Here is a 20711-nt window from a genome sequence, read left to right as displayed (position 1 = left end):
GGTGACTCATTTCAGTGCAAGATGTGGGGAGATCTCAGAGCCAGGGGAAATCAGGGACGTTACTCAGCCCTCTGCTCAGCACTTCTTCATGTTCCCAGAGGTGCCCTTGGTCACTGCAGGGCAGTGCTGGGGGAAATCCCAGTGCTGCAGGGTCCAGAAGTGTCCGTGTGCTGAGTGCTCCCCAATAACATCTGGGCATGGCCCCATTTTCAGCTGTTAGATAATCACTTCCAGTGCACACGATGGTGTTGCTCACCTGCTGTCCTATACACTCACCTGCCTTCCTATATGTTCATTCACCACCTCAGCCTCCTGCCTCCTATATGCATGTCTACCTTCCTAAACACACCTGCATTCCTACATGCTCACTGCATGTTCACCTGCCTCCACGTACGCCTCTCTCTATACCCATCTGCCTTCCTGTACAGTTATCCCCCTATAAGCTCACATTAGGCATGAAGGGGAGCCCAAAGGTGGGCTGTTTGGGGAATATTCACAAGAACTTCTAAAATTGCTGCCTGAGAGATGCAACACAGGCAGTGAAAGGGCAGTGTCCCATCCTGGAGTGGCTCCCTAGCAAAAGCAAGCAGGCTGCAGGGCTGTGCCTTGCCCGGTGTTACTGCCAAGTGTTACCGGCTTTCTTTGCGTGCCGCTCAAAGGACAAGTTGGTTAATGATTAATTTTGTATCCTGAATGAAGCGGCGGGGAAGAACTGGGACTGGCTGGGTGGTGAACAGCTCTTCATGGAGCTCCCAGCCAGTTTGGGAAGGGAGGAGATTTGGGTAAGGAGACTTGCTAATATCCTCCAGAAGGGTATTCCAGCTCGCAAGGGTTGGACAAGAAAGGCTTGGCTGGGATTTCAGCTGCTGCAAAGCACTCTCACTTCTTCACCCTTATAGAGAAGGAAAACTCACCAGCACCAAGCACCCCCAATTTCATAGACCTCTGCCATCTTCCTCTCCACCCAGCCCACGTGGATCACCGTTCTCCTCATGCATCACACCCAAGAGAGCTTTTGCACATAAAGGAGCTTCTCCACACAGCCAATCATCCCCATCATATTCTCCAAATAAGACCATGCTGGGCTGTCCACCCAGACACAGAGCTCCACAGAGGAGCTCCAGCTTGTGTCCATTGCTTGGAGTTCCACATTTGGAACATTTGGAACATTTCTGGACATGAGGAAGTATTACTTGTCAGAAAGGGTGGTCAGGCACTGCAATGGATGCCCAGGGAGGTGGTGGAGTCACCGAGCCTGGGGGTGTTCAAGGAAAGACTGGATGTTGTGTTGAGGGACATGGTTTAGTGGGAGCTGTTGGGAATAGGTGAACGGTTGGACTGGATGAGCTTTGAGGCCTTTTCCATCACCACATTTGGTGATTCTATGATGCTATGATTTCAGTAGCTTGGATCCTCTCAGCTCCCAAAATAAGCCAAGATGAGATGCAAGAACAAGCAAGGTACAAAAAAAGCAAGGTTCCTGGAGAATACCTGAGGCTTGCTGAAGCTGTGCTAGCAGTGCAAAGGAAAGAGCAGAGCTTCCACAGTGAAACAGGCTGCCCAAGGAGGTTGTGGATGCCCCATCCCTAGAGGCATTCAAGGCCAGGCTGGATGTGGCTCTGGGCAGCCTGCTGACTGCACATAGCAGGGGGTTAAACTTGATCATTGTGGTCTTTTTCAACTCAGGTTCTATGATTCTATGGGAGTGGAAGCAAAGAGTTAAAAATGAGCAAGGAGAAGGAAGGGAGGGGAAAAAAGAAAAGCAAACAGGCCAGAGTTTATTAAAAAAAAAAAAAAAAAGCATAAAGAGGCAAAGAGCAGAAAAGGAAACCTCGTGAGTGTCTCTTCCTCTCTTGGCTTCTCCCTGCTTGGGCTGCAGGGAGGGGGAGGCTCCGTTGCGTGTGCCTGAAGGAGCCGGGTGCACGGCACAGCAACCTGCACCTACAGAGCAGTGCTCCAGCCCAGCACACGGAGGAGCTGCCCAGATCCACTCCTGTGCCCAGCTCTGGCTCTGTCCCACGATGCCAGCGGCACACAAACCATGCCACAACGTGTGTGACCTCTCCCCAGCCGAATTATCAGCGATGGGATTGCAACACTGGAGGAACAGAGCAGCGGAGCAGCTGGCTTGGGGGCTTTGCTGTTACACGGCCTGGGCAGCAACAGTTAAGTTCTGCATCACGTCAGCCCCATGCGTATAAAAGTCAGGAGCAGGGCATTGCCAAAGCCAGAACTGCAAGCACACTGCGCGCCAAGCAGCTTGTGCAACCACAGACACGCTCGATGGCTTTTGCTTGACCCTGATGGTTTTTCAGGCTATCGGGGAGCCCTGGCATGGCATTTCCAAACATTTTCCTCCTCCCATGAGAATTAAGCTTTTTTACATGTGAGCTGCGTCGGCTGGGAGAGCTGTGCCTGCTGCACTGAGCCTCTGCTGAGGGAAATGGAACATAACCAGAGAAAGCCCTCTCCTTTTGGTGGCTCCCAGGGGCAGGGCTGGCACCAGCTGTGGACAACTTCCAGGATGCAGCTCTTTTCCAGGGACGTGGATGCAGCCAGATTTGATCATTGGTGCTCAAGACCTCGGCGCTGTTAAATTCAGTAACGTTATTGGTGCCTCTGTGGCCGATACACTGTAAAATAAGAAAATCCTCCTAAATCCCATCCATAGAATCACAGAATCGCTCGAGCTGGAAGGGATCCATAAGGATCATGGAGTCCAACTCCTGGAAAATCAGACCATGTGACTGAGAGCATTGTCCAGATGCTTCTTGGGATCATTTGAGATGCAGAGTCAAGCACTGCACGAGGCCATTTTGAGGTGATGGCTATCTAAAACGGACACCACACCCCACACTGCATTCATTTTGAGGCGATGGTCATCTAAAATGGACGCCACATCCCAGCATGAGGCTCCGGCCTCACCACTAAAATGGCCAACATCACAGCACCGATGAGCTCAGAGTTCCTTTGGGATGAAACACCCCAAAAGCCAGGGCCAGAGCATGGATCCTGTGGGACAGAGCACGGATCCCATGGCCAGACTGCCCTGGCAAGAGATGACACAGAGGAACACCTGCACCTCAAGTCTCAAGGGCTTTGGGTTCTTCTGCTGTTCTCAGCTCGTGATAGGAATGAGGTGAGCGCAAGGAGGGTCAGTAGAGCTGCACACAACAGTGCAACACCTCAGGAAGTCCAGATGGAAGCATCCAGATGCATGGAGGTTGCCTTTGAGGAAAATATCTTGCTCTTGTTCAACACCATTGGCAGCTATAAATTCTGCCAATGAATTGGCAATAAATATATAAATTTACTTCTTCCCATATTCCTTCCCCATTTTACTTGACCCCACCAGCTGAAGAGTTGAAAAACAGCACATTGCAAATGTTTGCAACAAGACTGCAAGAACAAGAGTCACTTTCAGACTGGGACCTGGATTTTCACGCTCTGGAGTTGCTTGGATCTTGGTATGCATTGGTCCTTTCTAATGTCAATGACACATAGGAAAATTCGGCAAGAAAAAAACCCCTCCAGTTTATTTGGTTAATTTGGTCTTGGTGGCGTGGCTCTGATTCATCTCGTACCAAAACAAAGTGAACGATATTAATAGACCCAAAATGTCAGTTAAGCAGTTTATCCTGAGCTTGTGTACTCAGAAATGAATAATCTCTTGAGGTTGAGGGACAGCGGCCAAAGCACAGCGCTAGGCAGAGCAGTGGGTGGGTAAAACCAAGCCAAGCTTTTTCAGCTGCTAAGCACTGTTAGACTCAAGCTAACATTTAATATTAACTGAAATTAAAGCTGGAACTAATGATCATCCTGTGGACACAGCTCTACGTATTGGATTTTTCTCTCCACTGTGTTTTTTTGTGTTGTTTTTTTTTCCACTCTGCTTTAAAATGTTGCACAATAATTAAAAGATTGGGTACGTTGCTCACACTGCATTCAACACAACATGAGAACACTGTGCTAGGGAATGCTGCAACGCCAGGAAAACAGAATCTGGCATAGTTTGACTTCTGTGAAACAGGCTAAACCATCACAAAATACTTTCAACTGGAATCTTTCACTTACGGCTTCATGGAGATTCACCAAGATTCCCCATCCAAGATGCCAAGTTTTTGTGGGATGGGGAAGGAAGCCTCCTAGGTGACTGGGTCATTAGAAAATAAACAAGCAAACAAACCTGAGCAGGATAAGCAGTTTCACTGCAACTCCCCAGGGAAAGATGTTAGCAGACGGGTCAGGATCTGGAGTGCACCATCACTTGTTTAACACTGTTACAAGCTCTGAACAAAGAGCAAGCAGTGAGGTGACAATGTTCACAGGGAGGACAAAGTAACCCCAAATAACTGTGTCTGAAACAAGGGGAACATCACACAGCACAGCGCAATGAGCAGATAGAATGGCAGGTGAGGTTTTATGTCAACAAGAAACACCTTGGAAAAATTATACTAATCATATGTATAAAGTTACAGAAACACAGAATGGCCTGGGTTGGAAGGGACCTCAAGGATCATGAAGCTCCAACCCCCCTGCCTCACACATCAGCTATTACCTCTCAGGGAAAGAGGCCTGGGGTTATCGTTGATAGTTCTGTGAGGAGATCAGTTTGGTGCTCGGCAGCAGCCAAATCAAATGCTGGCAGCTATTCTGAAAGGAAAGGAAACCAAAACATGATTTGATGTTGCTGCATAAACCTACGTTACACCAGATTTGACTGATGCAGTTCTGTCCGCTCCGTCTCCAAAAGCGTATGTAAAACCAGCCGGGCTGCAGGGAAGGGTCACTGAGGTAATCAGAGAAGACAGCTTCTGCACCAGGGAGGACAAAAAAGCCAAGGACACTTTGCAAACTACGTGCTTGGTGGGGCAGGCATGATAAAGAGCTCCTGAGTCATGGATATTCCAAGGGAGGCTAAAGAATAATCATACAGCATACAGGTAGGACAAGAGCTGGGGACACCAAAGAAATCCCAAGGTAAACAAGATGAAGCAACTTTTTCATGTAGCACATCGGCTGTGGGTGAACCGGACAGGGCAGGATGCTGCAGAGACCAAGAAAACAAAAAGGGTTCAAATTGGGACTATTTGACTAATTAGTGGATATGGGGTACATTAGTCCTATTAAGCACAATAGGCTGATGCTCCTCAGGTTGAAAGAACCACAGAAAAGCTTCTGTCCTGCATGAAATGATTTCAATGCATGATTTCTAAAGCAGCCCTCATCTCATTATTAACTGCTATACAGCATTACACCTCTCTTCATTTATTTCTTTCATTCTTTATTTCATCCCTTTCCTTCTGTCTTTCTTTCTTATTTTTTTTCTTTATTCCTTCCTGCCTTCCTTTCTCTTTCTGTTTCCTTCACCTCACCACTAAACTCTATGGAATACCATACATTTCTTCATTTCTTTCTTTCTTTCTTCCTTTTTCTTTCATCCTCTCCTTTCTTTCTGTCTTCTTTTCTTATTCTGTCCCTCCCTCCTTCCTTCCTCTCATTGTTTCCTCCATTTAATTACTAAATGCTACGGAATACCACACATTTCTTCATTTCTTTCTTTCATCCTCTCTTTCTGTCTTCCTTTCTTATTCCTTCCCTCCTTCATTCATCTCATTACTAAACTCCATGGAATACCACACCTTTCTTCATTTCTTTCTTTAATCTCCCCTTCCTTATTCTTTCTTCCTCTTTATTCCTTCCTTCCTTCATCTCATTATTAGCTATGGAATACACTTCTTCATTTCTTTCATCCCCTTTTTTTCTTTATTCCTTCCTTCCTATTTCTCATTGCTCTTTGGCTGCTCTTCTCATTCCTGTTCATCAGATTACCAAACACTATGGAATACAATGCTTTTCTTCCCTTCCTTTCTTTTTGCATTATCCTTCCTTTTTCTTTATTCCTTCCTTTCTTCTTACTGCTTTTCCTTTATTCCTGCCTTCCCTACTTTCTTCTTCATCTCACTATTAAACACCATGGAAATCCTTAGATGGGGATTTGGATTGTCAGGGTTGTGGCCCTGCTACCTCTCACTCAGGCTGAGCTCCAGCCCACCCCATTTAGTTTAGTTCCAGCAGTTTTAACCCAACATCCACCCCACACTCCATCACTAAATGAGAAATTAGCAAAGCCAACAGCAGCCAAGCTGGAGGGAGATGCAAACAACACCCGAAGGCATGAGATTCGGACGGCATGGAGAAACTCTGCTGGATTTGGGACTGACAGCCGATCAGCTCATTCGTTACTCTCTCCTTTATCGCACATTGAACGCCGTGTTAAAAAGCAGGACGGGTTTAACGCTGAAGCCATGTCTCTGCACACAGACGCGCCCGTGCACGCCCTCCGCCGGGCCGGGCCGGGCCTGGCACCACCTGCCGCTCCGGGCCGCTCTCCTCCTCCTGTGGGAAGCGAAAAGCGAAATCGGCCTCCCTGCCCCGTGAGGGGCTCATCGAGCTGCCTTAGGCCGGGTCCCGAAGGCCTCACACGCGCTTCCCGACACAGCAGAACCGCCCACCCGCCACAGCCGGCCCGCTCTGGCGCCTCGCTCGGCCGCAGCCCCGCTAGAGGAGTCGGAGGGCGGGGCTTCCCCTCGAGCCGCACTTCCATTGGTCGGTGCACCCCGCCGTCTTCTCCCATTGGCCCCTCGCGGATCTCCGCCCGCCCCCCCGCCGCCCGCCGATTGGCCGCGCTCCCCACCCCCTCCGCCTCCTCCTCCTTCGCCTGGCGGACGGGGGCGCGAACGTGCGGTGCGGGCTGTTCCCTGGCCGGGGGGCGCGTGCGGCCTCCACGTGGGGAACAGCACGTAGTCAGCGCGGGCGGCGGCGGGGGGGGCACGCGGCGTTCCCGCTCAGCTCCGGGGCGGGGCGGGGGGCACGCGCCAGGGACGGCCGTGCTGAGGAAGGGGAAAGGGGGGGGAGGAAGGAGACGGCTATGGGGGGGGTGCAGGGCTGTAGGGGCAGCGGTGGGTTTGGGCTTTAAGAGAAAAGCCGAGGGGCGGGCTGGCGGAGGTGCTGTTTCACTCGGGTTCGTTTGGCTTAACGCACGATCACAGTGTTGGCTGAGCCGCGGGGTGTGAACGAAGCCCGGTGCCCAGCAAAGCGTTTTAGGGCAGAGATCCCTCCGTCCCCCTCCGCTATAAGGCTGTAAGAACTCCCGAGCGCAGCCCGGCCGCTCCTCCTTTGGTTCCTGTTAGAGCCGCTCAAACGGAGGAAAACCCCTCCGAGGTCGCCCAAAGGTTGGAAAGGCAAATCTCCCAAAGGCGTTTTGAAACACGCGAGCCGTTCCCGGCCCCGCGAGGCTCAGAGACGAACCGCCGGGACGGGAAGAAGGGAGAAAAAGAAGGAGAGCCGCTCCCTCCTCCCTTCCTTCCTTCCCCCGGGCAGCGCGGCCCCGGCGGGGGCGTGCATGGAAAGGCCGCGGCGGAGCCAATGCGCAGGAAGGGGCCGAGCATGTGGGGAGGTTGTTTACACCAGCCCGGCCCCGGGAGCTTTAACCCGGCCGGCGGCGAGGCGCGAGGAACGGCCCCGGGACGGCGTGAGTAGCGGGCAGAGCGGGGCGCCCGCAGCACCGGGGGGGGAAAGGAGAGAGCGGGGTGGGGAAACGGCGTGGAAGGGGGGAGAGAGGAGGAGGGAAAATGGAAGGAGAGGGGAGGGGGGGAAAAAATAAAGTAAAAATAAAATGGAAAAAAAAAAAAAATGCCAGGAGGGGGCGGGAGCGGCGGTTCCCGCCCGGCCGGGCCGCGCCTCCCTGCCTTCAGGCCCCGCTGCTGCTGCTGCCGCCGGTGGCCGCGTACGTGCGGCGGGGACGGCCGGGGGAGGGGGTTCGGGGAGCCCCGCCGAGGTACAGTGCAACGGGGGGGGAAATCACACAAGGGGGGGACCGGCTGCCGCTTCACGCCCGCTCTGCGCGAACGGGGGAACCTCCAACCCCTCCCTCCCGGGTGCCAAACCGCTTCGAGTCCGCGCCGCTTCGCGCTGCAGCCCCCCTCCGCTCTCCAGCATTGCATGCACCCCCGTTGCTCAGTGCGCACCCCCCCCGCTGCACTGTACGCACACCCCCGTTGCACTGTGCGCCCTCCATTGCACTGTCCGCACCCCCCCGCATTGCATGCACGCCCCTTCCCTTTCCATTGCAAGCGCCCCCCTTGCACTATGCTCACCCCCCCCCCCCCAAATTGCAGGCACCCCATTGCATGCCACGCCCCCCAGCAATGCTCTCTGCCTGCACGCCCCGCCTCCCGGCTTGCCCGGTGAGCACCCCCCCCTTCTCCCCCACACCCCACTCGTGTTCCCCCCGCCCCACGCACACGTGCCCCACCCGGTGCCTCCCTCCGTTGCAGGCCTGGGCACACACCGCCTGCCCTTGGCAATGCCATTTTGCACGCGTGCCGTGCACGCTTGCACACACTTGCACATGCATGCATGACCGCGCACATGCATGACCACGCACATGCATGACCACGCACATGCATGCCCATACTCCCGCTTGCTTGCTTGCGCGCCTCTTCTGCTGCACCCACGTCCTGCTGCCTGCACCGAAGCTTCAAATTGCGCTCGGCCGCTGCCGCCTTTTCCTTCCTGGCTGCCTTCCCGCAGGGCCGGGCTCCCTGCAGCGCCAGCCCGGGGGCCCTTTCCCGGGGGAAGCCGCTCCGTGCTCCTCCCTGTGCCGGAAAGTGCATTTTTAGGCCTCTTCCAAAAGTGTTCTCCTCGGGAATCACCCCACAGGACTGCTGCCCGCCTGCTTTCCCCACGCACTTAGTTTACTTTTGCAAAAGAATATCGTTGCTCCGTTTGGAGAAGGAGGAGGAATTTGCTGTCCTGGCCGGAGCTGCTTTATGGGTTTTGTGCTGCACGTCCTGGCGCTGCACCAAGCCGTCGCCTTCCCGCTCTCAGGAGCTTTCTTTCTTTAAACAAAACCCCAAACTTTGCAGATGGCTCTGTGCAGATATCTGTTTCCCTGCCTGTGTCATGCTGCAGTTTGTCGAACAGCTCTGCCTTCAGAGGGCAGCTTTTGGAAGCCGGCTGGAAAAGTTGTGTTTTGTTATCACTTATTGCAGCACTTCAAGGCTCTTCAAGGATGGATTTTATGGTCTGCTTTGCTGGTCAGTGGCAGGAGCTCAGCTGCGTTCGGAGGAACCTATTGGCATTTGTTTGGGTTTTCTTTTTTGCTTGTTTGGTTTTTTTTTAGTTTGTATGAAAAAGGAGGAAAACTGGGCTGTGCTGCAATTGCTATACATGTGTGCACATGCATAGTGTACGTGCACGCACACTGCACTTATGCACATGCACACAGATGCATGCATGGAGCAGCAACCTTTCCTGCAGTTTGCCTGCAAACCTGAAGCAAGCAGCAGCCGGGGCTTTGCTGCCCCAGACCTTCCCCTCTGGCTAAACGAAGCTTTCCTTGTTTGCCAAACGACGCATGCAAAGTGCCTCCTTTCCCCAGGCCTTGCTGAGGTGCACAGAGCTGGAAACTGCAAAATGCACAGCCGGCATGGAAGCAAGACAGAATTTGGGAGCGGTGCCGGCGCTGACCCCTGCAGTGCATGATTGCAAACAGCTGGGAGGACTCGGGGCAGCTCCGCTGGCGGTGCAGTGCCTGCTCTCCTTGCTTTGCTTTGTGCTTTTCGGATCCCGAAATGGGATCTGGCCTTCAAAGGCCACGGGGTCTGCTGGAAGCAGATGTGATCCCAGTCATTTCAAGGGATTCATAGAATCATAGAATGGCCTGGGTTGCAAAGGACCACAATGCTCATCCAGATCCAACCCCCTGCTGTGTGCAGGTCGCCAACCAGCAGACCAGGCTGCTCAGAGCCACATCCAGCTTGGCCTTGAATGCCTGCAGGGATGGGGCATCCACAGCCTCCTTGGGCAACCTGTTCCAGTGCCTCACCACCCTCTGGGGGAAAAACTTCCTCCTCATATCCAACCTAACCCTCCCCTGTCTCAGTTTAAAACCATTCCCCCTTGTCCTATCACCATCCACCCTCATAAACAGCCGTTCCCCCTCCTGTTTATATGCTCCCTTCAAGTACTGGAAGGCCACACTGAGGTCTCCCCGGAGCCTTCTCTTCTCCAAGCTAAACAAGCCCAGTTCCCTCAACCTTTTCTCATAACAGGAGGGAGCAGCTGTTCTGTTGGCTCTGGAGGTTCTGGGTGCGAGATGCCAGCTTGCAGGAAGCTTCCAAAAGCCCCAAGAGGGGCAGCAGGGTGCCAAGCAGCTTGGGCTCGAGTTGGAGTGTGGTTGTATGGAGTATGAGTAGAGATAAGGGGGCAAAACACAGTATGATGCTATTGGGGGGTGTCCCCAGTCTCCATGCTGTGTCTTTATACTGGAGGCATCAAGAGAAGGCTCAGGTGGGAACTCATCCCTTTGCTCCCCTTTCTCCAAAGAGGTTTTTGTGATGACTTTAAGGATGAAAGCCGTGGGACAGGGGGAGCGATGCCACCATCCCCACGTGCCCGATGTGGTCGATGCTGCCGGTTGAGCGTTGCAATCCTGCACTGGTGGTAATGCCATCATGTCTTTGTCACCCACAGCGTGGCCACGATGGCGAGCGTGCTGTCCAGGCGCCTGGGGAAGCGCTCCCTGCTTGGCACCCGTGTTTCTGCCCCCGGTGCTTTGGCTGACGGGGTCCTGGCAGCTCCCCAGATGCACGCCGTGCTGCCAGACGACGTGTCCTGCACGCAGCCTGCAGAGGAAAGCGGCCTGGCACCGAGATTTCCCAGCCCCAGCCGCCGGCAACAAGTACGTAAGGAGGCTTTTGGATGTGGGCTGTGCGTTGGCAGGGGGAGAAAACTCCTGGGGCTCCTCCTAATTGTAGCTGCGGGGGGGAGCTGTCGTTAGGGAGAGCTGCTGATGGGCGTTGGTGTTGGGTTTGGAATACGTTGCCTCGAGCCGAGATCTCTCTCTTGCCTCTGATCCCAGCCAAAAGTGATTGTCCAGAGAAGGCTGGACACTTCTCAGTGGTGTTCCCCAGTCGTAGAATGGCCTGTGTTGAAAAGGACCATAATGATCAGATGATGAGTTTCAACCTCCCTGCCACAGGGAGGTTTGCCAGCCACTAAACCAGGCTGCCCAGAGCCACATTCAGCCTGGGTATCAGTTATTTGAGGCTGAAGGAGATGGTTTTCATACAGCAGTGTCTCCTGGTGGACTTCTCTTCCATAAGCTTGTGCCATAACCCATGTTAATGTCAGCACACCAAGGAGGAGCCCTCCAGCTTTGCTTTATGGAGGTGTTGATCCCCATGTCACCTGCTTGAGCTTCAGAGCTTTTCCACCCCAGTTGAGGGTCTGTGGGTAAGGGGTCTGGAGACCCCACTTGGGCATGGTTGGTGGCACAGACCCAGCCAGTGAAGCAGCTCTTAGGGAAGGACTGGGATGCTGTGGATCCCCCAGAATGCCTGTCCAGTCCTGTGGGTGGCTGTGCTTTGGCCTTGTGCTGCCTGGGGTGGGGAGCAGCGCTTGTTCTTGTCTTCTACCTGCAGACCTATAAAAGCTACTAAGGGCAGAGCTTGTGAAAGGCCGTGTAAATAAGGCCCCTGTTCACTTTCCTGGCTCCTCCTGTGCCCAGCACTGTGCTGTGGGAAGGGCAGATTCCTCCTGCCGTGTGTTTACAAGCCACAGGACAGTGAGAGCTGTTTTCTCCTATGTGCTCCAGTGCAGAGGATTCTGCTCGCTTGCTTTGCTGCTGGAAATGACTTAAAAGTAGTGTGTGTGACACAGCTGGGGTTGGTGTCAAAAGGAGATGCCACCTCCCTGTGCAGTGCCTCACTCACAGGGACGGATGGTGTTCAGAGAGAAGCCTTGCCTCTTTATTTTTTGGGATCATTGGATAAGGGGTATGGATTTTGGAAGCTGTGAGTGAGATCAGACTGATCTGGCACTCACTCTTTTAGCCTTGGTCCAGCAGCTGTGGCTTTTTCCACCTCATTCTTTCTGCCAGATGTCTCACCTGGAATGGTCCCATGTGCTTTTCCCTGGTCAATGCATGGGTGCCTGTGTCCATCCCATGTCAGCTTCTTCGTGTGACACCCGCAGCATTTCCATAAAGAGATGCTCCTGTGCCTATAAATAGCTGGAGAGACATGTAACTTCTTTGGACAGATCCATTTCCATTAACAGAAATAGGCTCATGGGTGGTTGTGCTGGAAAATAGCCCACAGGAGCAAGGGAGACACTGCGAGAGAGGAGCAGGTGAGGTTTGAATGTCTCTTCCTGGTCATGAGAGCCGTGATGGGAGGAGCTGGGATGTGACTTTAGGATCACTGTGCCCAGGAGACCTCTTTCTCCTCTGGATTTTTACCCTCTCATCTACATGCTTTCCCAGGGGGTGTGATAGTAGTGGGCATCCTTGCTGCAACATGACCTGCAGGCAAAGTAAAAGCAGGCACATTCAATGGAGAAAAGTCCATCCAAAGTCATGATGCTCAGAGGAGCAGCTGAATGTGAAGTTGACAGAGTTGGGGAGCTTGCTCCAAGGGCAGATCTCAGCAGTGGGGTTGGGGTGAAGGCTGTCACCACATTGGTGTGCTGGGACACAGAGGTTTTTGTCCATCTCTACTCTGCCCTTGTAAGGCCCCATCTGCAGTACGGTGTCCAGGTTTGGAGCCCCCAGTGCAAGAAAGATAGAGAGCTGTTGGAGAGGGTCCAGAGGAGCCACAGAGAGGATCAGAGGGCTGGAGCACATCCCCTACGAAGACAGGCTGAGGGAGCTGGGCTTGTTCAGCATGGAGAAAAGAAGGCTGCGGGGTGACCTCATGGCAGCCTTTCAGTACCTAAAGGGAGCCTACAAACAGGAGGGGAATCAACTCCTTGAAAGGGGAGATAACAGCAGGACAAGGGGAAATGGTTTGAAGTTGAGGGAGGGAAGATTCAGGTTGGATGTCAGGCAGAAGTTCTTTACCATGTGAGTGGTGAGGTGCTGGAACAGGCTACTTAGAGAGGCTGTGGATGCCCCGTCCATCCCTGGAGGTGTTCAAGGCCAGGTTGGATGGGGCCCTGGGCAGCCTGGGCTGGTATGAAGTGTGGAGGTTGGTGGCCCTGCATGTGGCAGGGGGTTGGAGCTTCATGATCCTTGAGGTCCCTTCCAATCCTGGCCATTCTGTGATTCTCTGACAGCTCTGGGACAGCCTTCATCCCCCAAACACCCTGCAGTATCCCCCTGCTGCCAAAGAAGGACCCTGAGCAGTGGGGTTGTGCATCAGGACGCAGCACCAATAATGCTTTCCTTGGCTGTTTTTCAGGTTCTTGTCACCTACAGCGGGCAGGAGTGCACAGGGCTGGTGGAGCAGCACAACCCACCCAGCGACAAAGTGAAGGTGCTGCAGCCAGAACAGGGCTTACATACGTGCTGGAGGCTGCAAGATGTGCCTGAGGCACTGCAGAGATCTGTGTCCAACAGCATTGACGTCCCCAAGAGGTTCGTGCCTGGGGCTGGTAGTATCTTGACAGGATGGGAAGGGGCTCCTGCAGTGCTCATGCCTGGTTCTATGGTGATGGAGTGAGGCGTTGGGGATATCTCCGCCTTTCCAGAGCGTGGGTTATCCAGGGAATGGCTGCATTCAGGATTAAGGGGATTTATTTTCTGCAAATGCTGCTTTAGGGAGGAAAAAAAAAGTCTTTCCTGAAGACTTAAAGACTGCAAGAGGGTGGTGGGAGCCACGCTGCTCTGTGAGATGAACCACCCTTCTGCACACTGGCTCTCCTGCTTTTAACAGGATGTCTCTCTGCTTTTTCCTCTGTGCATTCTCCATCTACAACACAGGAAAGCTGACGCAGCTGTGGAGATGGACGAGATGGTTGCAGCCATGGTGCTGACGAGCCTCTCCTGCAGCCCTGTGGTGCAGAGCCCTCCTGCCAGCGAGAGTGGCATCCCCCGTGAGTGTGCACTGAAAAATAAGAATAACAACATCCAGGAAAAAAAAAGGGGGGGGGGGAATGTGGAGAAATACACTGTGCCTGTTGGATGCTGAAGGGGCCTTCTTGAGCTTTGAGCTCAGTGCCAAATAGCAGCTGAGGCACAGGTTGTGCTGGGCTGGAGGTGAGCAGGAGCAGCGCTGGTTCCTGGAGGAGCCCGTTGGTGCTGTTTGGGATCGTGCCAATGGGGTGACCCTGCTGTCTGTCACCCTCCTGGGAGGCCGGGGAGCCCCGGGCTGGGGAGCACCGCCTGTCTGCTCCTTTTTTTAGAGGCTCTTTCATTCCCAAGGAGTCAAATGAAGCTGGAGAGATAAAAATAGCAGCTGGGAGCCGTGGGAAATGTGCGTGCCCTGGTGCTGGCTGTCCCCTGCAGGGTTGTGCTTATGGGGAAATGGGATAAAGCTGGGACCTGGCACTGAGCAGAGGTGCAAAGGCTTCACTTAAAACATTTAAAACTAGAAGCAAACTGCTGCCATAGTTTATCTAGCCTCAGGGCTGCTCTCAGTGCCTTATGGTGATGGTGGCTGTGTGTTCCCTGTGTTCAGCATCACGGGCAGCGTGCGATCCCTGGAAGGAGAGCGGCGACGTGTCAGACAGCGGCAGCAGCACTACCAGCGGGCACTGGAGTGGGGGCAGCGACATCTCCACCCCATCTCCCCCACATCCTGAGGGCAGCCCCAAGCACTCCAGCGAGGCGCTCAGCTCCCCACCAGCTGATGATGGCTTTGAGACCGATTCCGATCCCTTTCTTCTCGACGAGCCGGCTCCGCGGAAGAGAAAGGTACTGGGGACCCCAGAACCATAGGTGTGGCCCTGCAGGGGACCTTGCCACCGTGCAGTTGGTGACATAGGCTGTCTCTCCCTCCAGAACTCAGTGAAGGTGATGTACAAGTGCCTGTGGCCGAACTGTGGCAAAGTCCTGCGCTCCATCGTTGGCATCAAGCGGCACGTCAAGACCCAGCACCTCGGGTAAGGCACAAGATTCAGCTCCTGCTGAACCATGAAATCCTTGCACCCTTGTGCTGAACGTGCTGGCAGCCAGCAGTCCCCTTCTTTCAGCAAATATCCCCAAGATCAGAGATGCCTTGGTTCCAATGCACTGAGCCCAGCTGTTCTCAACCACTTGAACTGCTGTCACCTGTCCCTACCTTGTAGCAAGGGAGCCCTGGGCTTTGCAGGAGATCTGGGGGGTTGTGCTTCAACTTCAGCACTGGAAGTTTTCAGAGGCAAGAACTTAGAGTGCTTGGGGCTAATCTGTCTGGCTCAGGTCTGTGTTCAGTACACCAACTTGGAGTGTGGGAAGCTTTGTACAAAAGCTTTACTTGTGCTTTTGTACATGTTTTCTTATATGCATTTTTCTCCTTCTGTCTTGATGGTTGGTCTTGATGATCTTAGAGGTCTTTTCCAACCTTTATGATTTAGTTGTTCAAATGCTTCATGAGAGATGACAGTGGAAGGGCTGTGCTACAGTGGGCAGTGCTGGACTGCCATCCAGTGCCAGATAATCATAGTGGGAAAACACTCAGATCCTTTATGCTTTTTTCCTGATCGATGAACCTTAGGACTTGTCTGCAGCCATGCTAAATGAGCTCAGTTAGAAAGCAGGGGACTTTGAGCAGTGCCTGGTCACTATCAGCCTTTCTGGAGGTGCTGAAAGATGTGTTGATCTTCCTTCAAAGTGCTAAGTGCTGTTGCAGAACTAGGGGCTGTGCTGATCACAGCCAGCGTGACACTTTAAAACGTGAGAGCTCCAAAGCTGGGCACCTCCCTTCCCTGGGACAGGAGCTGCATATTCAGTCTTATTCCCTTTTTCTCCTTGGCAGAGACAGCGCTGACTGTGACCAGCGGAAGCGGGAAGAGGATTTTTACTACACTGAAGTGCAGGTGAAGGAGGAGCCCGCACCAGAGGCAACCACCAACACCAGCCCCACATCGGTGTCTGCCCCGATCATCATCCAGCAAGCCCTGGCCAAGCCGGAGGCTTTGCTGGTGGAGCCACCGATGCTGGAACCTGCTCTGGCCAGCAGCTCGCTCAGTCAGTCTGCACCCAGTTCCTTCTGGCACATCCAGGCTGATCATGCCTACCAGGTGAGCTGGTGCCACCTCCTGCTCCCTTAGCAGCTGGGCAGGGGCTCAGGGGCTGCCTGATGGCTGCGGCTTGCCTGCATTTATGTGGCAGTGGTATGCAACACACCCTTCTGCTGCAGATAGCCGCAGATGGAATGCGGCCGTGCCAGATCCTGTGCTTTGGGTAACCTGGAGACGCCCCAGCTGCGGCCCCTGTCCCTTGTCCCCTACCACAGTGGCTCACCAGCACCACTTGGAGGAGGGATTGCGTGGGGGATTCCTTCCGCACCTCAAGGGAGGCACCTCAGGCTGCCTCAAGCTGGTCTTTGCAGGGAGGAGATGGCCCGTGGGCACACAGGAACAAAATCCACCAGGGCTAATGCTGACTGCCCCATCTCCCCTCACAGGCGTTGCCCTCCATCCAGATTCCAGTGTCCCCACACATCTTCACCAGCATCAGCTGGGCCACTGCCACCTCGACTCTCCCATCCCTGTCACCGGTGAGTCCTCATCCTTTCTTCCTGAGCCTTTGGGAGTTTCCAGGCTCCCTACTGGCTGTAAACATCCTCAGCCTTATCCCACATGGTCTTCAATGTCCTTGCAGGTCCGGAGCCGGTCGCTCAGCTTCAGTGAACCCCAACCTCCCACGCCGATGCTCAAGTCCCACCTGATCGTCGCCTCGCCGCCCCGCGTGCCCCTTGGCACCAGGTGAGGCTCTCGCTGTGCAAAGTACATCCTGAGCAAGAGGGATGCATTCCTGCACATCAACCAAATGATGCTCAAGGTGTAGCAGAGACACAAATCTCTGAAAGTTTGCAATATTGGGTACATTTTCTATTTCTTTGCCCCTTTGCAGGAAAGTTCGTGGTGAAGCCAAGAAGTGCCGTAAGGTGTACGGCATCGAGCACCGGGACCAGTGGTGCACAGCCTGCCGGTGGAAAAAAGCCTGCCAACGCTTCCTGGACTGAGCATGGCCCTGCAGTGCCACCTCCCTCCCTGCTCCTGCCCGAAGGAGCACTGGAGTCCCTCACTGCTGCACCCAGGGACCTTGGAGGCACCTCCTGGGACTCCAGAAGAGCCCTCCAGAGCTGCGTGTAAATTCCTCCTCCTGTATATTGTACATCAGCTGGGTTTGCTCTTTTCGTTTTGTTTTGGTTTGTTTTTTTTTTTAACACTTTTTTTTCTTTTTTTTTCCCCAAATCTGTTTTTGTAAAACATGAAGAATATCTCCCGTTCGTACAGTTTAAAAACTGAGGCTGGGAGGAGGAAGCCATGGCTCAGCACTCGGGGGACGTTGCAGGTGATCTGGGGACCAAAGAGCTCCCTGCATTGCCCAGGTCAACGCTAGGATCTCCCGAGCTGCTGCAGTGCAGTCAGGGTGAGGCATAGAGGCAGCTTCCCCTGTCCTTTCACTGTCTATGAAGTGCAAATTGCTCGTGTCCTGAAGCATCACGAACTATTGCAGCTTTAAAAGCACGAGGCAGGGCTGGTTTTTGGGGTGGCTCTCCTCGTTGCCTCATGGATGTGCTCTTTGCTCGCTCTGCAGCTGGAGCCTGCACGTGTCTCTGCTTCCACTTTGTCCGTTTTGGAGGCGTCTGGGGCAAAAGCCTCTTTAATCAGGAAAGCTTTGAGAGCTTTTAAAGCAAAAGCAGGTATTCCTTCTCCTTTTAGGCTTTGTACATCTGCATAGTTCCGTGAAAAACTATGTCGTGGCCCTCGCTGTGTCTTTCAAAAGCAGGCTGAAAGCAAATGCTTGTTTGTTCGTTTTTAAACAAAGAAATCTTCCTGATTTCACCAGCAAAGGCAGCTGGCAAGCTGGGAGGACTGGGAAGAGCTTTTTCTCAGCATCACAGCGTGGCCCCAGTTTGGTAAATGATCTTAAAATTTGCTTTTGCACCCCATTGGCAGCAGGCAAGTCTGTGTCCTGGATATTTTTTCCTCTTTTTTGCTGCATTTTTGATGATCACAGCCCATAAGGCACAACCAAGTGTGATCCCTGCACAAGGCTCGAGCCTGGGCTGGTGTTCAGTGCGGTGTGACAAAAACTCCCTTCAAAAAGCAAATTCTGTGGCTGGGAGAGCATCGTTTTGCTGCTGGATGGACGCACGCCCTGTTGGTGCTCTGGCATAGATGCATACGTGTAATACTGGTGCTTGTCAACCTCTTTTTGTAATTTTGTATATCTAAACAGTATCTCCTTCCAGAGCTTGATCTTTGGTACCAAATGGGCGGATTCAGAATCAGGAAACAGGAGCAAAACTCCTCCAGGATGCATCCCAAGTGTGTCCATGCAGGTCTGATTCAAAGCCCGTGTTTTTTCCTGGACAGTAGCTGGCTCAGGATCACATCCCTGCTGGGGCTGCCATGCTGGGAAAGCCCTTTCCTCTCCCACTGCCATCAGCCATCCCCACAGCTGTCTATTGCAGGAACAGCTCTGCAGGTTCACGCTCTGCATCCTGGTAGCAGCGGGTTGCGTGCTGGGGTTATTGCACTGCTCAAAAGTAGGAATTTATTCCTGACTTTTATTTTTTATTTAGGGACAAAAAAAAAAAAGAAAAAAGAAGAGCCCCTGGGGCATTTGCTACCGTTTGGATTGCAGAGCTGGCAGCACCCAAGCTTGCTGCTGGTCCCTGCAGCAGCACAGACAGGTTTCTGTGATGCTGAAGGCGCGGGTCGCTCAGACTATGGAGATTAATAATTAAACAGAAAAGATTAGTTGTGGTTCCCTCAGACCTTGTGCCTTTGCTCCCACGACTCAGACCCAGAAGTTTTCCCTTCCTGCTTTTCTTGTCCTTTCTGCCCCAAACAGAGTGGCCCCGTTTGGGTCCCCATCGCTCAGGAAATGTCACACAAGCCATGTGGGGGTGTCACCCCCCCGGGGCTTTGTCCCCCAAACCAGGGTGTAGCGTCTGACAATCCGCACTGCCTCCCCCTCCTGTAGTCAATCGTATTTTTTCACTGATGGGAACTTGAATTTCTGCAAATGGAAATAACAGTAACTTTCTGCTTACTGTTAAAAGTGATTTTTATATTAAAAATAGGAAGAAAAAGATAGGAATGGCTCTGGAATGAGTGGCTGAATGCCCGCTGAGTTGAGGGCATGGTGGGACACCTGAGATGTTGGGGAGCAGTGCCTCCCTCTGCAGCCAATAGCACTTACAGCCCCAGGGTCACCCTGCACAGGGCTGTTCTGTGCTGGTGGTGTTCACCCAGGGTTGCACACAGCTTTATTTTCTGAGGGCTTTTGCGGTACGGATTTAATGGGACAAAATTGTCCTTTAGCTCCTGGCTTTCCTTTATTTCAATTTGGGAGTATTTTGGATTTTTTACACTTTTAAAAGGAAAAAAAATTATATTTCTGCTGCAGTGACAGCAGGCGTTGTGTCATTTTTTCAAGGCCAGGCTGGATGTGGCTCTGGGCAGCCTGGTCTGCTGGTTGGCGACCCTGCACATAGCAGGGGGTTGGAACTGGATGAGCACTGTGGTCCTTTGCAACCCAAGCCATTCTATGATTCTGTGGTTTGTCAGGTTGGCTGGTTTCCCATTTCTTGCTTTTTTTCCCTTTCCCATCTCTTCATTATTTCTTCACTCACTTCCAGCCTTGGTCTCACCAAACTCCATCCCACCCACCGTGGGTAACCCCCGACTACAAGCTCACCTTGGAGACATCTCCCACTCCAGCTGTCTGCCATATGTATGTATGTAAATAGGAACCTTTTAATTGGGCACTAATTGGAGGCTGCTCTCCTTTTCCAGCCCCGCTGGCACCCAAACTGAGTGCAGGGTGACCCCACGCTGTCACCATGCCCTGCTGCCATCAGGTGATGCTGGGAGTGGTGACAGGGTGGTGGCGTGGGGAAGGGCTCAGGGATGCTCATCCCTGTGCTCCCACAGGACCCTGCTGCCCGCTTGGGCTGGGAGGATGTTATCTTCTGTCTTGGAGCTTTTCTCAGCTGTCTTCCAAGTATTATTTTTATTGTAAAAAAAAAACAAAACAAACAAAAAAAAAACCCAAAAACCAGAAAATATGAAAAGAAAAAAAAAAAAAGAAAAAATTTTAAAAGAACGCAAATGTGAAATGTAATTTTTACAGTAGCGATATGAAATATATTTTATAAGAAATAAAGAAAAGTTGCCTGATAGCTCGCCGGCTCTGCCTGGTCTTTGCGCTGTGGGTCCGGTGCCCTGCACGGTTCCATCCCTGTGGCACAACGGCTTGTGGTACCACTAGGTAGCAGTGTCTGCCCACCGGTGGCGCATCCTTCCTCTTCTGTCGGTTTTCCTCCTCATAAAGCCCGGTCCTTCAAGTTTTCAAGCTGAAATCTGCAAGGAGAGGTGGGTGCATGCAGAACCCGGTGGGTTTCTGACCCATGTCCTGTGCAGAGCCCTCACCATGGGACTGCCCAGCTCAGAAGCTGCCTGCTGGTGCAGAATGCCTGAACATGTACAGTGCACAAAGCCTGAATCCTATTTGTGAGGGTGGATGGTGATAGGACAAGGGGGAATGGTTTTAAACTGAGACAGGGGAGGTTTAGGTTGGATGTTAGGAGGAAGTTTTTCCCCCAGAGGGTGGTGAGGCACTGGAACAGGTTGCCCAAGGAGGCTGTGGATGCCCCATCCCTGCAGGCATCCAAGGCCAGGCTGGATGTGGCTCTGGGCAGCCTGGGCTGCTGGTTGGTGACCTGCACACAGCAGGGGGTTGGAACTGGATTTGTGTTGTGGGC

At 53.0% G+C, this 20711-nt stretch overlaps 1 protein-coding gene and 1 long non-coding RNA gene across 2 annotated transcripts; one reads left to right on the top strand and one right to left on the bottom strand.

The window, feature by feature from the left end:
• Positions 1 to 5476: 5476 nt before the first annotated feature.
• On the bottom strand, positions 5477 to 10524 carry LOC125689839 (uncharacterized). Its single transcript, XR_007375425.1, has 2 exons — positions 8466 to 10524; positions 5477 to 6399 (listed from the first exon to the last, which is right to left on the bottom strand). It is a non-coding gene; the product is annotated as an uncharacterized LOC125689839 (long non-coding RNA).
• ZNF395 (zinc finger protein 395) lies at positions 6950 to 20129 on the top strand. The gene is made up of 10 exons (XM_048937437.1): positions 6950 to 7534; positions 10540 to 10747; positions 13248 to 13423; positions 13769 to 13881; positions 14466 to 14701; positions 14789 to 14889; positions 15744 to 16008; positions 16395 to 16487; positions 16592 to 16695; positions 16844 to 20129. Exons 2-10 carry the CDS (start codon positions 10550 to 10552, stop codon positions 16953 to 16955), a joined length of 1398 nt encoding a protein of 465 aa, XP_048793394.1. The 5' UTR covers positions 6950 to 7534; positions 10540 to 10549; the 3' UTR covers positions 16956 to 20129.
• Positions 20130 to 20711: the final 582 nt, after the last annotated feature.

The sequence above is a fragment of the Lagopus muta genome, chromosome 2 (genome assembly GCF_023343835.1).
Source record: "Lagopus muta isolate bLagMut1 chromosome 2, bLagMut1 primary, whole genome shotgun sequence".
NCBI classification, from domain to species: domain Eukaryota; kingdom Metazoa; phylum Chordata; class Aves; order Galliformes; family Phasianidae; genus Lagopus; species Lagopus muta.
The sequence above is the reverse complement of the archived record's forward strand: the minus strand, read 5'-3'. Positions and strand labels throughout refer to the sequence as shown.